General features: G+C 38.3%; 1 protein-coding gene across 1 annotated transcript in view; it reads right to left on the bottom strand.

Moving 5' to 3' along the window:
• The window catches only part of ell (elongation factor RNA polymerase II), a 39,460-nt gene that overhangs the window by 21,359 nt on the left and 629 nt on the right, over nt 1-17,472 (bottom strand). The window contains exon 2 of the mRNA XM_014991510.2: nt 3,523-3,567. Coding sequence (XP_014846996.2) covers nt 3,523-3,567 — 45 coding nt within the window. The remainder of the gene's footprint in view (nt 1-3,522; nt 3,568-17,472) is intronic.

The raw sequence follows: 17,472 nt of genomic DNA on the forward strand, positions 1-17,472 counted from the left end.
CTTTAACAAAACAGGTAAAGTGAGGCTGAGTTTTCTGATCACGTTTTCTGAACAGACAGGCTGATTAAAAGAAGAATTAAATAGATGAGGTACAAGAAAATGTTAGCACTTTTTTCTTTTGAAGTAGAAGAGTCACAAGACGAAGGTATAACTGAGGGATAAAATGTACCTTTCAAGACAACTGGCTACTCTGTTCAGAACTGCAGTAAATGTATAATGAATCCCACCTACGAAACAGTGTCTGTACCGGTGGAAAAGAGCCAACAGCTTGCAAGGAACAGCTTCCCTCCAACAAACAGCCTCTTCAAAACTGAAAGCAGGCTTCCCTCCATTAATCTGAATAGTGAAAGCAAGCTTTTGGTAGGCAGATGGTTCATTCAATGTCCTTCCTAGTAATTTTATCTTTCAAAATTGCTTGCATAGTTTCCCCAAAAAAGGATTCCAAAATTGTGAATGGCCCATTCTGCAGGTCTGGTTAACAGTGACTAGCACAACTGGTATTTCACATTTTTTTCGCATAGCAGAAATCCAAACCCTTCACTGTAACAGAGCTTCACAATAAATGAAAGCATCACAGAAAAGTTCATTCATACAAGTAATTCAATTCAAAAAAGGAAAAGTATATATATTACATACTTTTGTTGCACAGAGATTGAGATTTAGAAGTGTTTGATATTTCTGATGATTAAACCTTACAGTTTATAGAAAAACATCAACGATTTTTAATGCAAGAATGTGGCTCTGCTGAAAGGCTGGTCCGTGTCCTATTCAGTTCATGAAGTTAATAACTAGTCGGGGCTTCTTTGCATAAATTACTGCATCCATGCAGCACAGCATGGAGACAATGAGCTTGTGGCTCTGCTGGAGAGTTAAAGAAGCCCAGGTTGCCTTAGTAGCAGCCGTCAGCACGTCTGATGTCCCTCAGCTTCCTCTTGATAAAACCCCTGGTCAACAGTGAGGTTTAAGTCGGATCAGTTTGCTGATGATTCAAGCAGGTATTGGTATTGCCAGCATCAGCTGTAAAATGAAATCAGCATCTTCATAAAGCTACTCAGCAAACGCAAGCATGTGGAACGGCGCACTAACAAGTCAGCTCCTTTAGCAAATAATAAAAATATACCACGCTGCGTGTAATGAAGTTATATTCGTGTTTAACCGAGTTACAGAAATACATTTACTTTTGGGTGGCATTCTAATTAAGTGGGATGCACCTAAAAATCAGCAGGCGGTGTGTGATTGCCAAAAGGTTTAGGTTCTTCTCGTCACTGAACATAAATATTCAACTCGACTCATAGACCCTTCTTTTCCTCTCCACAGGCTTTCTTTGCGTCTATCCCAATTTATATTCTAATGTAAAGGAATGAATGTAGAGGTCTAAAATCAACAAATCCTCACGAGAATGGATCTCAATCATGCCGATTATTCTCATACCAAGTCGTTTATGTATGAATCAGAAAATGTTACCTGCGCTTCAAAGATTTCGTATTACCACACTTGCTGACATACGTCAAGGTAAAGTCAAATCATGCAGGTAATAGTGCGGGTTGGGCCAATCAGTGCAGGAGGTAAAATGTAGCAGGGTAAAATTATACCTTTCCACATATGCAACATCATCGTGTATGGACATGTTAGAAGTTTCTGCAGTTCTTGGAATGAGAGCCACAAGAAGCCTATAATTACAATATTCTGGATGCGGCTGCAATGCCAGCAGAGTGTTTGGATACAGGAAATCACCAGCTGTGCCAGCCAAGAGCATGTCAAAGTAACCTGAACATTTGCAAAACAGAAGAGCAAATAAACCCAGGACCCATGTCAGACTGAGCACGCCCACACACGTTAACCATTTGTTTTGTCTCTTTGTGAATATTGTTACTAGACAATACAGAAATACTTCCACAACTGCACAGTTAGTTTTCTTGACACATTAGCAGCAACCAGCTGCAGGAATAAAGATGTATTAATACACTAACATAAAACACCCCTGTCTAATAGATCCATTATCACTTGACGGTGAGTCAACTTTATGCTTTCACTCACCTGCTTTTAATGCAGAAGAGGCAAAGCAAGCAGATGTGTGTTGAGTGAACATAATCCTTGCTTCAGGGTTTAATTATATGAATATTATTTGCTCTTTTCAGTCTGCACAATTGGCTTTTTTTTTTTTGCACTTCCGTGCCAATCATTTTTCTCACTGTGTGAAAACTGCATGACTACTCAGATTTCTTCTTGGAGAGTTAAAATAGACTGTTTTTCTATAGAAAGTATCACACAGGCAAATAAAACCGCTCCAAAACTTAAAAAAAAAAGGACAATCCAGAGAATCCTAGCATTTCTCCAGAGACAGATGCATCATGATCAAATTTCGCAGAGCCCTACAATGACTCCTATAATGGACAGAAACATGAGTATGCCAAGTATGCTGACCAAAAGGGGAAAAAAAAAAAAAAAAAAACTCAAAGATGATCCGTCCTTCAGCCCTTATATCCACTGACCAAAGACAACATAGGGAAGAGAACATAAGTTGCAAAAATATATGTTCACACAAACAACAAAAATATATTTAAAAAAAAGCATTGATTGGTCAAACTCAAACTTCTGGCCATATTGATTTGAAACCCCATTAAAGTTTAAAACATCTCTGGAAAACATCTCAAATAAACTCAAACTGAAAAATACAGAAATGACCTATTAATTTGAATATATGGGGGTCGGGTGTTTTTTTTTTTTAAGATGTGGGGGAACCATACTCATAAGAGTGCATTAATATAATGACTAGGTCAAATAGGTTAGGATAAAGATCATCACAGGATAATGATTTAAGTCAAGACGGAAATGGTTCACCAAATAAAAAGTTAACCTTGATCTCAGTCCCCAGACCTAAATCCAACAGAAACATGCGAGTTTAGCTGAGGAGAAGAAAGCAAAGGGGAAGACTGGGTCTGCATTACTAGTGAATATTAAAAAAAATTCTCATTTCTTATACTGGGATTCTTTTTCCCACTGAACAAAAGTATGCAAAAATTAAAGATAAAATCTCTTTCTGTTTGAGGTTATAGCACTGCAATTATATATTACTACATTTTAATGTTGCAGTTTTTAATATTAACCATAAATATGGCAAGGCCTGCAAACCAAAGGAAAAGAAACATTTTTTTTAAAAAGGAGTAAAATGTAGGCAATAACAGAACAAATAACAGTAAAGCAATAATTTAAGAAAACAATGCAAGCTTCTGTTGCTTTGCTTTCTAAGAAATGAAACACTGGGGAGTGGGTGGACATGAATTTACAGCACTGTGTGTGTGTGTGTGTGTGTGTGTGTGTCAGCATCAAAATGATGAAATCTTAAACTAAGCTGCATCTCACGACGGCTCAAACATGCATTTTGGCACTAAAAACTATGTTTTTTTTTTTAATTCAGCAAGTTAACTGTAATGCCTCCAGAGCAATACTGAATAAAGAAACAATGCTTTGTAACACGTGCATGAATGGCTGTGCTGAGGTAGTGAAAGATTGTTTGCTTACCCCTTGGTTTCCATTAAATCTGATCAATGGCTGTTGTGACAGGACCTGCAACAAAGAAACAGAAATTAGTTTAGGTTTTATTTTGACTTGTAAAATATGTTCAACTCAGTTCAAATCATATTTTCAATTACATGATTCAATAAGGGAAATTTATTACACAACTTTACATCAACTCCTCAACAGTCACCCAATAGCTAAATGAACACACCTGGGCACTGCAGAAAAAAACAAAAACAAAACAAAAAAAACTGATTGCTGGCATTTTACCAAAAATGTCATCAGCTTACGTTAAAATCTGTGCCATTACAATTCAAAAATTTCACTAATATAAAGATCCTAAATATGGTTTGGTTTGCAAAGCTGTAACTCAACCAACTGTGAGACCTCTGCAACATTTATTGGGTAAATGCAAAAAGTGGAGAAGATTGGTGGTAAAGCACATCATCACATAAACACCTCACACCAACTATCAAATGCAGTGCTGGAACATCTGGTTCGCAGAGAGTCTTCTGCAGTTACTGCAGCACCTTCTAGTGCAGGGCTGGTTGTGAATGCAGCTAATTAATTTCTGGTCAAAGGTAAGGCCATCTGTGACAACTAAAGCTATGCCAGTGCTGGCTCATGCAACAAGTCCAATGTAGCCCATCAGATAAAGAATCAACATTTTCCAATGGTCTAGTCCAGGGGTCACCAACTCCAGTCCTGAAGGGCTACCATCCTGTAACTTTTAGATGCGTCTCTGCTCAAACACACCTGGATCAAATAAACTGCTCGTTTCCAGCCTATTGCAGAGAGGAATGAATGCTGGTGAGGGAATTCAGACATTTTGGAGCATAGATGAATCTAAAAGTTGCAGGATGGTAGCCCTTGAGGACTGGAGTTGGTGACATCAACTCCAGTCCAAAATTCAAAACTGGTGAGGAATCTGGAGAAACCTCAATGTAAGTCATAGTAAAAAAAAAAAACAACAAAAAAAAAAACGAGCTGAAGTACTGGAAACGAATTTACAAGGAGACAATCTCAAGATAGTCAAGTCATACAGAGCAAATATTTCCAGTTTCAGGCTGATAGAGGGGGTCCTTCAGTCCACTGGGTCATAGAGTTTACTTTGTTTCTCTAGTCACAAGTTTAGATTTGGGCCTGGCTTGTTAAATAATGCAGTGATGAATTTAAAAGTAAGATTGTATCCGAATTTAAATGTTCCCCATCTCAAAGGCATGGTCGCCTAATTAACTGGTTAAACTTCGCACTAGTTTGACATGCGTTGTTCCAAAGGTTATTGGATGTTCCTTTAGCCAGAAAGGAAGACATTTCTAAAGAGTTGGGGACAAGCCATTTTGCAGCATAAACAGATATGCAGCCATTTGTTACAGATCAAAGCAAATGAGAAAACAATGGACCTCTGACAAAGAGGACAAGGAGGGCGACCCCATTTTGTACATTAGCAGTTTTGGTTGTACAATACCAGACTTTATCAAGGTAATAAATTGAATCATTCTTCGTGAGATGTTTTGCACTGACGACATCAATTTGTATCAGTCACAGGAACATTTCATATCTGCTTTGACAAACAACAGTTTAATGTCATTTTCTATTATCTCATAGTCTAGATAAATGCCATAATGTAATGCCAATAAACATGTCATTTGGTCTGTATGGGGATAACAACCACAGTAAATAAAAGTCTGATATTCTGCAGGGTTTCCCCCAGAAATCCTGCTAAGCCCAGTGTACAAGTGATACAGCAGTTAACTCTGTTTCTGTGTTAAAAATGGAAAACAAGGTGACTAATAATACACTTGGGGAAACCCCGAGTCCGTCTAGAGTTAAGAACATAATTGTTTGACATGTGACTGTTTCATGCATACAGGCAGTTATTGAATTGTTTATGTTAAATGCATCAAAATATTTAGCAGGATATGAAACAATTTATCTTGAGGATAAAATATTTACGTCATGATAATGGCATAGCTAAGTGATGTGAGACACATAATTATGAGGGAATTTTTTTTTTTTTTCCAGAAATGGGCTTCCACAATCTATACCAAATAGGGATTCTAATTTTTTTTTTTTTTTTGAGAAACAAATACAAACCTTTTCACCCAACCATAAAGGTCATAAGGTTCCTCTAGACAATGCAATGTCTAGTTCAGTTATTACTTAACTTCACAATAAAAGCCCAACGTTTTCTGTTGCATCACCCTGACAAAGCATACAAATATCTGGACAGTTATCACACTTGTCTTCAACATTGGTAATTCTCTGCTTAAAGCTGTAAGACAAACCAAATTTCACAATACATTTAAGTTACTTATCATTTAAGAAATGATATTTTATAAAACATGTTCATTTGCTTTAATACCTGATATTTTAGAGGTTGAAGCAACCAAAACACATGGATACGTGTTTCATGTGTTTTGGTTAAAGTAGTAAAACTTGAAAGTAAAATTCTTTCATAGAAAATATTTCAATGCCAGGAATAATTTAAAAAATATTTAAGGAGGAACAGATGCACTAAGACACAACAATAAGCATCTCAAGTAAAAGATCCTAAAGCAGTGGCTGGATAAAGTCAAACTAGCAACTATGTGCAAATACATTTTCAGAAACTCTTAAGATTTAAGTGGAGGTTTAATTGGCAGCTGTGTGGTACATGCTGGACATTATAAAAGACACATAACCACTTTGTCTGGCACCCAGACTAAAAACAATAAAATAAAGGGGAAAAAAGGAAGAAATGCTCTAGTTCACAAGCTTTACAGAAAGAGAGCGTTTCATTTCCTCATGAAATGTGCTCGCTCAGAGCACCAAAACTGACAGAGCGCCTCACTATTCCTGAAATTTTAAACATTGCAGGTTTTAGCGATCCCCACCCAACAGGCTCCCCACCTCCCCCGCTGCTCTGGTAACACTGCTAACATAGTGCTACCCTCAGCCTGTTCATTTCAATGGGCTGCTGACATGTCACTATTCTCTGGGACCTGAGCCCAGAATGTTCCACAGGGACAGGGATTCCTTAGGGACAGAGATTAGGTCCTGATCACCGATCAGGGCTGCGGATGCTCCCAGTCAGAGCCAACCAGCAACAGAGTGGGGATCAGCTTGACAAGGCTCCTCTCTGCTGCCAAGCTCACCGGTCTGAAACTAACCCTGTCTAAAACATGTTGCCCATTTAACCAACACTTGCTCTCTGACTGCATATTCCTGTTATTTTGGAAAAGCAGCAAAAAAAAAAAAAAGGGAAATCTTGAACCTCAATGTTTTTTCTATAGCGATGGTAGAGAAAAAAACAATGACTTCAATCATCCCTTTAAGACCCTAACAACAAACAAACAAAAACAGCCAAAAATCATTACATTTATTGAAGTCCCTTTTTTTGTTTTAATTGGAAACAGGGAAAGGAATGGCCAGGTCTAAATAGATATATGAGCTGAAATTATCAGCCATTTATTTTGCATTGCTGCCACATTGAGATGTTCAACTTGTCTCAGATTAAAGTGGAAGGAGCAGTCTGCACTCTACAAGGATGAAATGACAGTGTCTACATGTTCAGTGGGCATTCATCATTGCTGATTATATCTTTCCGCTCTGGCCCTTAAACGTAGCTGAGATTATGAGCCCAAGTAACAGATGTTGGCTTTATTGGACCCCGTTATTGGTGCTTTTACAGGAGCTGGCTCTTCAACACTACGAAGACATCCTTTGAAGCTTTTCATGTCTTTTACCGATGAATGCATCAGTACGTTTGATCTTGTGCTTCAAATAGAGGCATTACTTTAAGATGTATGCACCCTTTGTTCGCTGCAAGAGTAAGATCAGTTTATGTTGCACGTGACACACACACCTCACAAGCTGCTTCTAAAGTGACATTTACAAAACAGAAACAAGGTAATTTACAAAAAGCACAATTTTTTAAATTATTTTTACAGTTCTAAGCACTTTTTTTAAGGAAATGGGTGATGCTTTGAAAATATATATTGAAAGGTGAAAAAAGTGAGAAAAAAATATTTTAACAGGATACACCAGAAAACTTAAACAAACAGCATCATACACTCTTTTGCCACTTTATTAGGAATACCATGTTTGTGCTACTTTGGCACCCATTTTGCATTTAAACTTGTATTTAAGGTGCATAGATTCAACTAGGTGTTAAAAATGCTCTCTTAGGGATTCTGGTTGATTTTGGCAAGAGAGCTCCATGCAGATTTGTCCACGTTGTTCAACTCCGATTACATCACATCCTCAAAAATGCTCTGTTGAACTGAGATCTGGTGAGAGCGTAGGTCCTTTAAGTACAGCGACCTTCCTGTCATGTTCAAAATAGCAGTTTGAGAAGATGTGATCTTAATGACCTGGTGCATTATCCTGCTGGAAGCCACAGTCAGACAATGGGTACACTGCGGTCTTAAAAGGGATGATCACAGTCAGCATCAATTACTTGGCTAGGATGTGGTGCATAAACAATATCTGACTGGTACCAACTTACCAGTGTTGTGCATTCAGAGATGGTATTCTGGATACTTTCCCATGGTAGACATTCGAGGGCATCTTAACACTTATTCGTACGACGTGCCACCCATTCACCCCGAACTTGGATCTTTAGTCTCCAGTCGAGCTCCCAGCGCCACGCCCACACAGCTGTACTAGCAGCAATTAGCAAACACCGGCAACACGCCTAAGAACGTTTGTAAATGTCATCAACGGAGAAGAATTGTTGTGATGACGGGTAGGAGGATCTTAAAGAGACCGACACCAGTTTCAAAGCATCATATCGTTATGAATCTAAGTCAGTTTACCTTTAAGTTGTTTTTGATACAACATTCTCAGATTAATTGAAAGTAACCTAGCTATTTGATTGTTCTATAAAACCGCACTATGTGCCTGGAAAATACATAACTGTTCTCTTTTGTCACTTTTGAGCGTTTAAAGCAGGGGTCTCAAACTGCATTTCTCAACAGCCAGAGTCCTTCGACTTTAGATGTCCGTTTCAGCACACCTGGCTCCAATATTAGCTCATTAGCAGAGCTCTGTAGAGCTTCACTGCATGCTGGTGAGGCAGTTGGACCATTTGATTCAGGAGTGTAGGACAAGGGTCACATTTAAAAGTTCCAGGACTCCAGCCCTCGAGGACTGCAGCTTGAGAACACCGATTTAAAGGAAGAGACGAGTGGTATGCAATAGTTAGGCTGGTGTGTGACATGTTCTGTAATCAGCATGAATAGTAATGGCTTTAATACTGCTGCTTCAATCACACTGCACTCACATGTTCTATGTTGACATTGCAACGTAGAAAACATGCTTTTATTAAACAAGTGGTAGCTGAAGAACAGTCTTGAGGATTTGCATTGATCTATGCGACTCCGAACACATTTGACCTTAACCGTGTCATTTTCAGGTTCTGAAAAGTTCTCCAACATTTTCCCCTAAATATTCATTCTCTTGTTGCACTCAGCGGTTTTTTTGTGTTTCTTAGAACAAAGGGGCTGTCGGACTCGCTGCTTCTATTCCTGTTTGGCAAGAGCCACTTGCATCATAAACAACAACCTCAGACAAACAGAGACTGTACCTGCGCAGCTGGAACAAAAGAAAACGCCTCCTGCCAGCAAACTCCAAGCTGCTGTTTTTGTCGCAAGACAATACAAAAGCAGCAGCACACATAAATTCAACATTAATCGATGATCTCTACAAACTCTTCCACATGCAAATATCGTTAGGAGCAAGAAGTGAGTTCCCTAGTCAGATGTTCCTCTAAAAGAAACAAATTACTCCCTTCTGTTGGAGAAAGAGAGAGGTTTGCTGGGACAAAAAGTAGAATTTAACAATAAATGTGAAATTGCAGTAGTGTTGTGAGTCAAGTGTTATTCAAGAACAAGTATTAAACACACTAATGTAGACTATTTAATACTTATGACATTCTGTTCACTTCTGTAGGGCCTTTATTTCATAAAAACATATTTACTCTCATATGACAGGAAATCCTTTACAACATAGGACAAGCTGGGTATAATGATATAACTCAGGTTAATGGATTTAGCAGTGCATCAACCTGCTTTTACATAGCTGTCCACAATCTCAAAAAGCATTTAAATCCATCTAAAAAAAAAAAAAAAAAAAACCTTGAAAATATAAGCAATCCAGTATTGTAAGCATTATTTACACTTACTGAATGTCTTCATAAGAATATGCATATATCATTGTGATGCATTTGGTGACAAAATGTGAGTAAAAACAGGATGGAGTATAGGCTCTCTATGGACCTAAAAAGTAAGTCATTAGCTTGAAAACAGTCACAAAAATAACTACATATGTGTTACATATGTATTAAAGTTTTGTTTTTTACTTAAAGGGACTCTCCTACAGATTTGAAAAAAGCAGAGAAAATCCAGCTCCATGTTAGAGGGGACTCCATCAAGGTTTGCCAAATTCCGTTTAATTTTATTTTATGCAATCTCTTAGGGCTAATAAAACATTTTTCAACCGAAGATTACAGACATACAAAGCTCCAAATTGCTTCACTAGCTGCTTGTTCAAAAGCAATGCGTTCTTCCACAAACACACATTGCCAAACGACACAGCAGGTCAGGCAGTCTGCTGTGACACTGGGTTAACATGGTCACTTGTAGTAACCCTGTCACAGGACAGAGGAACACCATGACATTTAGTGAGTCATATTTGGCTTTAGTCATTACAGCCGTCCCTGGCGCTGACCCGTGATCTGCTGAGATGGAGGAATAAGCATTCCTTAAATAACCATGCTGCTGGCAGACCAACCAAAGTTGGGCAGCAAAATCCAGATCCATTACTTCTCTCCGATCTCATGAGGGTTGAGGCAGGACCTGGATGCCCAGGCCCATAGCTTGCCACAAGAATTTGTTTTTTAATCAGTAATAAAATCTGATGATTATTTAGGTTTCGACACCAAAAATCTATTTATTCAATGTACCAAACATCCGTGGAGGTGCCAAGTATCCCTAGTCATCATGGCCTTACTGCATTAATGCCAGAGTTCCATTTGAAACATCATCAATACTCCGTTATCTGTTCTTTTCTAATAAATAAATTCAGACAGAGCAATGAATCAGGGTCATCAAAAATAATTGATATCTTGATACAATTGATCCCTAAAAAAAGGAGTCATCCAAAGAAACTCATTGCATCAAAATCAATATAAATCAATAAATTCCTTATTTACCCAAATTGTCGTATTTTCTCAGACAGCAGCTTTGCAACAAGACATTAAAACCCTCAGGAAGTCATAACCCAAAATAAAAAAGAAAAACGTGTGTGACCCTCCTTAGCCGACAAGCCTGACACGTTGTTGTTGTTCGGAGGTTCTTTCCCCATGAAGCAGACAGGCAGGAAAAGAGGAAATGCAAAAAGATCCCATATGCTAGTTGTGCTAATGTTACAACACTGATGTTAGAGAGCAACTTAAAAAAGGTTAATGAAGCTACTGAAGCTGCAACAGTGAAATGGTAAGCCTCCAGGAGCACGCAAGTTCACACTATCCGTTTAAATATTAGCTTCAAAACACTTCATAATGCAAAAAAATATTTCAGATAACAGCTCAGTCAAGTACTAAATGGTGAAGAAATTAAACAATCCTTCCCTGCTGCTGCAGTTCATTGCTAAAGAAAATATTCAGCAAAATTATCAAAAGGACAGAAAGTCTACAGGGCTGCTGTTGAACACATCTGAATTAACTATATCCTAGTTTAAACACTGTATTTTTTTCTATGCTTAAGAACCATGCTTGCCTTGAGGCAAACTTTATTTTAGCATAGAATTACCCTTTACTTCTCACTTTCACGAATCAAAACTGTCAAATTTCCATCTCATCTATTTTAAAGGTTTAATTTTTTTAACAGTGCAATACCCTGTCATTAACTATGTTATAGTTACAGCAAACTGCTGAAAACTTCAGTCAAAACATTAATCAAAAGCAGACTCAGAACATCAAACAGTCTAAAATATCAATATTAAGGTCAGGAGTCTGTCACTAATTCACCGTAGGGTCACAAGTTTGGCTTCATATATACAATTGATAGTTTGACAAAATTAATCTAAGCCTTACTTCACACAGAGATATTTGTGTTGGTTAAACATGTGTATTGCCTAAACACTGGGAGAAGGTTTGCTTGTTTTTGCTTGTGTACACTTCTATAGGGGTCAGTGGTTTTCAGTTTGACATTTTCTACACTCAATTGCTGACACAATTTGGCAGAAATACATTTGGTGCGATCTGTATGAAAGGATGAAGAAAGATGTCAACCAGATCACATATTCCAGACCGCAACACGACAATGCCAGCAATTATGAAATAATTTAGCTTTGAAAAACTTGCAATTTCCAGTTGATATTTAAAACCTGTTTGTCGCGAGAGGACCCAAATTTGGGTCCTCTGCGCTTGCCGCAACAAGATCGATTGAAAAAACATGCTATACATTTATCAATATAGGCATATTGCATATCCACAGATCGGGAAAAAGCTCTTCTAAATGATACAAACAATATTTTCTACATCAACAACACCCAGCCTGAACACGAAGTAGCTTGATAAAACGAAACGTAATTAGATGCTAACGAGGCTAACGAGGCATACACGGTAAAAAATGCAACAGTGAAAGAGCGACTATTCCCAAAGCCCACAAACTATCAATCAGAGTAAAGCCGAAGCTCTGCCGTTTCCAACAATACCAGAATCACCACGCTACGTGCAAAACTCACTGAACCAGCAGCTGAAGAAGAAAAAAAGAAATCGCTAATTTCACGAAGCGAAAAACATAAATTCAGTCCTACCTTTGCTGTTTCGTGGTCATAATCCTTATTAGACTAAATATTTCCACTTGGTTCGATAATCCATTTTCCCTAAATCCATCTCATACTGTTTTCGGCTCTGCCCAGAGCCTCTTCCGCCTCCTGGGCTTCCATATAAAAATGTAGAGGCGAACTCCGTCAATGCACGTCACATGCGTTTCCCGTCCTCTAATTGGTGAATGGCTTTAGTTTCCGTATTAATGTCAACGCCCTCGGATTCTATTGGCTCTGACGGTTCGAAAGACGTGTCAATCATCAAAATTGGCCAATGGGATCCCGAGAAACCGCCCCGCGTAAGTTTGAATATCTGTATTGAGAACTGCATGGTTTTACGCGCAGAGCGCAGACTAGAGACTCCAGGAGGAATTTTTTTTTCAAAGGAACCCCCAAAAACAATTATTAGATGTAATTACTTATCTATGACAAGTAATCATTTATTCTATAAGAATAAATAATTGAAACAGAACCTACAGAAAAAAAACTGAGAAAGTTCAAATGGCACAAATTGTGCCAAAATGGCTAATTTGGAAGGTCCGCCTAGATTTTTATCAAGTAGTACCTCTCTAAAACTCATGTGATGCACTTTCTTTCCATGAAACTTGGCACAGTAAAAGGTCAGATTGTGTACTGTTGTTTACTACATCCAAAACATGTAGTAAACATGCTTTGAAAGGAATCTTCATATATTGAACTGGTTTTTTTAGGCGGAAATAGATATTTTGCTTAATTTCTGCTGTGTATCATATTAATTCACTTTCCTCAGTAACAGGCAGGGTGGGTTTTAGAGCTGTAACATATTCTCTAGAGTCTTGTCTTTATTTTGATACCAAAACAATTAAAATAAACTCTGTAGTTCTTGAGATACATTCAATTCATTTTGGGCATGTATTTTCAACCATATTTCTCAAAAAGAGGCCTAGAGATGAAGAGGTTAACTTCCTTATAGCAAAAAAAAAAAGAGAGAAAAAGTAATCTTGAGCACTGCTGAATCACACTTTGTCTCAATACAATTCGAAAAAGCGTTATTAAAAACTCATCCGCTCTCTAGAAACCGTTCTGGATGACGCTGGTAGCAGAATTACTCATTTCCTCACTTGCGTCACACCCGGTTAAAGGAAAAAAAAAATACAAACATGATTAAAAGGAAGAGTGAGTGTTGGGCTCCAAGTCCCACAGCAGGAGCTCCGGTTAACTTTGTCCTCAAATGTGCAGAGAGAGGAACCCAGCTGATAGCCATGTCTCTTACAGGATGCACTCATTACACAGACAGCGCCATGGCTGCTGCGTGGATGTTGCGCAACTTCCAGAAACAACATGAGAAATACTCTGACGCCAATAAGCAAACTGCACAAGCTCTGCACCTGAGCCAGCATTTTGCATTTGGCTAGCTTAAATAGGCATAAGCTGAAAATATCTGAAAGGGAAAAAAAAAATAAAATGTCTTGTTCCTTCAGTGTCTACACGATATATTTAGTCACAGCACAGTGATGCAATTAAGACTTTAACTCTCTACCTTGTCCAACCCGCTGCTGCAGCTGGGTACCAGCCAGTGTTCGGGTTATGACGAAGCTAAAGGCGTGCAAATACTTTAGGGAAAAAAAAATGTCTGAGTCACAATGAAAACAATTGAGGCTGAAGTCTAGGGTGTTGCAAAGAAACATGAGATTAATTTTACTTAGATTGCATGTAGCCTCTGTCTAAGCAAGGTGATTAAGTTGGTCGTTGTTGATGTTCAGCTAAGCATAAAGGCAAATCCTACGATGCTGTTGGTTTGTCATGCAATACTATAAGTTTGTTATTCTTCAAAAGCATTTCAAGCTCTCCTTTATAACCTTTAAGTATTTGTTTTAAATGAAACAGGCAAATTGTAGTGCAGCTATGTATACCCATATGAAACATATATTTTAAAACAATAACTTATTTGCATGAATTTCCCCATCGTCTATAATTGTCATTTAAATTCATCTGGAATGCAAACTGAGATCTCCTAAACCTTTACCAAAGACACTCCTCCTACCCAAAAGAAAAGAGTGACTCAAACACAATCCTCCGTTCTCCAGGTGATCTTGCGTGTGCTCATTTCCATGCCAATGCTTAAAGCACTCCTAACAAAACAAGCCCTTCATGAACCCATTTGATTATGCGATGGTAGACTCCATCCAATAAACCTGAGTAAGCGTTTTAAGTGTAATAAGTGGGAAAAGCATAAAGACACGGTTAACCTATAATGAACTTGGCCACGGTGGCTGCAAGTCTGCTTATCTGCTTAGGATGAAAACTGCAAACAGGTTCGTCACTGCCGAGTCCATCTCTCCAGTTTATCAGTCCCTTTCATCTATGGTGTAATATTCTCCTGACAGCTGCACAAAGTTAAGCGGCTGACAAACTTGTGTGTCTGCACTGATGAACGCCATCTTCGACAGTCACGCCAGACGATAACAATCCGAAGTGTAGCTGCTTAAACTGACACACAAGCCCTGGAGAGGTTACCGTCAAACCAATACCTGTGACTCCATCAGCAATAACAAAATCCAGTCAAGTTTGCACCTAATGTACGAGTGATGTACGACTTAAAGACAACCTGTGATAAATACCTGCAAGAAGGAACACACCAATAACTAGAATAATCAGCAACACAGATAGGAACCAACATCTCTGATTTACATGCCATCACAATCACAGCTGTCATAGACGTAGTAAATATTTCAACTGCAAAGAAAGGTTTGGGGGAACGATTTGGTAGGCTGCAAGATGCTCAAGTTCAGGTAGAATGGCAGAGACTTTGTAATTATTAAAAAAGAAAGTGCAGTGAGCAAAAAGTGAATTTATTTGAATGGCTATCTTCATCACGTATGAATGTTTTCCCCAATATCTTGAAGCCCTACATCTCAGTTTGAGTCTTTCCTAAATTGTATTTGCCATTAGCAGTTTTAATACATGCAGTACAAACTCTGACATGAATAACTTCCCTCTTTCTGACTGCACAGCAATGGCGTGTTTTTTCCTGACTTCTTCTCTCTGATGCTGGCTAGCAGTGGCGACTGGACCATAGGGGGCGCCGCCCTTCCAAACTTGGAAGGGGGGAAAATAAAAATGTAAAAAATATTATTTATATACATGATTATTTATATACACTATTATGTTTTTCTTAATAGTGTGTGCTTAAATGTAATCTGAGTTACTTGCACAACATTTCCACCAAGTGACTATTGAACTGTGAATTTCCCTCCTGCACCACAGAAGTGGTGCCTGGTAAAGTCCTACTGATTTCTCGGTTAATGTTTGTAGTCATGACTATGTCATCCCATACTGCTGTCATCAATTGATACTCAAAAGTTCAATTTCAACAGAATTTAGCCTGGTTGTTCAGAGTTACACTTCTTGGCAGTCATACAGTAGTTTGGTATTTTTCACAGTTTTGAGTCGGACTCGGTGTTAACCGTTGTCACTGATTTGCTGTGTATTTTGCTAGTTACCTAACAGACCTTTTACTTTTAGTTCAACTGACCCTTTTTGTTATGTTGAAGTATGAAGAATGCTACATTGTTGTGGAGCTATAGTTATTTTCCAGTTCCAGTAGTTTGAATCATTATGAACTATGAAGGAAAATTGTACTGACACAGCAAGATTTTTTCTCACCGGCCGCCACTGTTGACTAGAATGATGATTGCTGGGGTCCGCAACCTGCAGCTCTGGAGCCACATGCAGCTCTTAAGTTCCTCCACAGTAGCTCTTTATAACTTTGCTCCCAGAGCAAATAGAATTGAACAGTGTTTCTGAATGTACAAGGTTTGTCTTTTGTCGCCATGTTTAAATATGTTTTGCTGTTAGAATGCATTCATTCTCTTGCTATAATGGCTTATTAGATTTTCTCTGCTCTAAAACCCAAAAAGAAAATGGACATACAATGTTGATAACTTAGCCATAAAAAGCAAAACAAATAAACAAACAGTAGGTTTGTTTGAAGGATTATGTGTAATTTAGTTTGAGAAGGGGGAAAAAATGGCTCTTTGAATTGTGGATGTTGCCACCCTCTGGTACAGGCTGTTCTACAAGTGAAATCTGACCATTCTAGATTTCCCTTATCCTTTCCACAAACTGCTTCCATGTGCTTCACTGTAGCCACATTTTCCTGAAACCCTACGGTCTGTTTTACATGACCTGAATGTTTTACTGCTGCCTTACAAAGTTCAGATCATTTGAATGAGTAACGTTATTCAAAAACATCCAAATAAATATAAATAAGAACTTTGACCTCCTAGTTGCCAAATGTGATGTCACTGCAGGCATGCGTGTGGAAGCTTATTTCTGGGTAGAGTAGATTTTAACTTGATTGAAGTACAATTAATAAAAAATAAAAAATAAACAATTACATTGTGTTCTATAGGCAACAAACCAGAGCTAAAGAGAATTTCACTGATTTTTACATAAAAAGTGTGGCAAGTACCTTTAAGACCATAAATCTGAAACAGACGTTTCTGTATCAGACGTAAAATGGTTCTGTGTATCTCCAAAGAAAAATAAAGTTGAACATTCTTGGCAAACGCAAATACTTGTGTAATGCAATTGAGAGAGAACCCCTCTTACTAGCACCGAGTTTACCTGTTCCAGTTTATTTGTTTTGGTTTATCAGCTGCAGTCTTGCTGTAGACAGCCACTGAAGCTGGAGATAAGGCCCTTTCCTCCTGCCCTGTCAGGTTTTCCCTGTCAAATATTTATAGAAGCTGAAACATTAGATGGCCACAAGCAGACTTAAAGCTCTGGGCACAGAAAGTCCAGCGAGCAAGAAGAAGCCGTGGCGTAATGGTTGTAGATTATTTGAAAGCGAACGTTGATGCGTATAAAACAAAAATAAAATAAATTCAGAAATTTTTTAAGTTTGACGCAATTTTTAGGCTGTGATGAGTACGTGAGCATTTACTGGAACTGAGGGGGTTGGGAAATGAAATAGACACTTCTCGCATGAACGCTGGCTGTTCTCTCATAATTATTCACGGAGTCGTTATTTGACAGTCAACCCAATTCACACTTTCCCCTGACACTACTTTATAAGAAGGCGTTAGTTCAGAACAGGCGATTTAAAAGCTCCAACCCTCACTGCTTCCAGGCAGTCGCAGGCTAGTTCTGCTAGCA

Source organism: Poecilia mexicana, unplaced genomic scaffold, assembly GCF_051168715.1.
Source record: "Poecilia mexicana isolate PSO_F unplaced genomic scaffold, ASM5116871v1 scaffold_4, whole genome shotgun sequence".
NCBI lineage: Eukaryota > Metazoa > Chordata > Actinopteri > Cyprinodontiformes > Poeciliidae > Poecilia > Poecilia mexicana.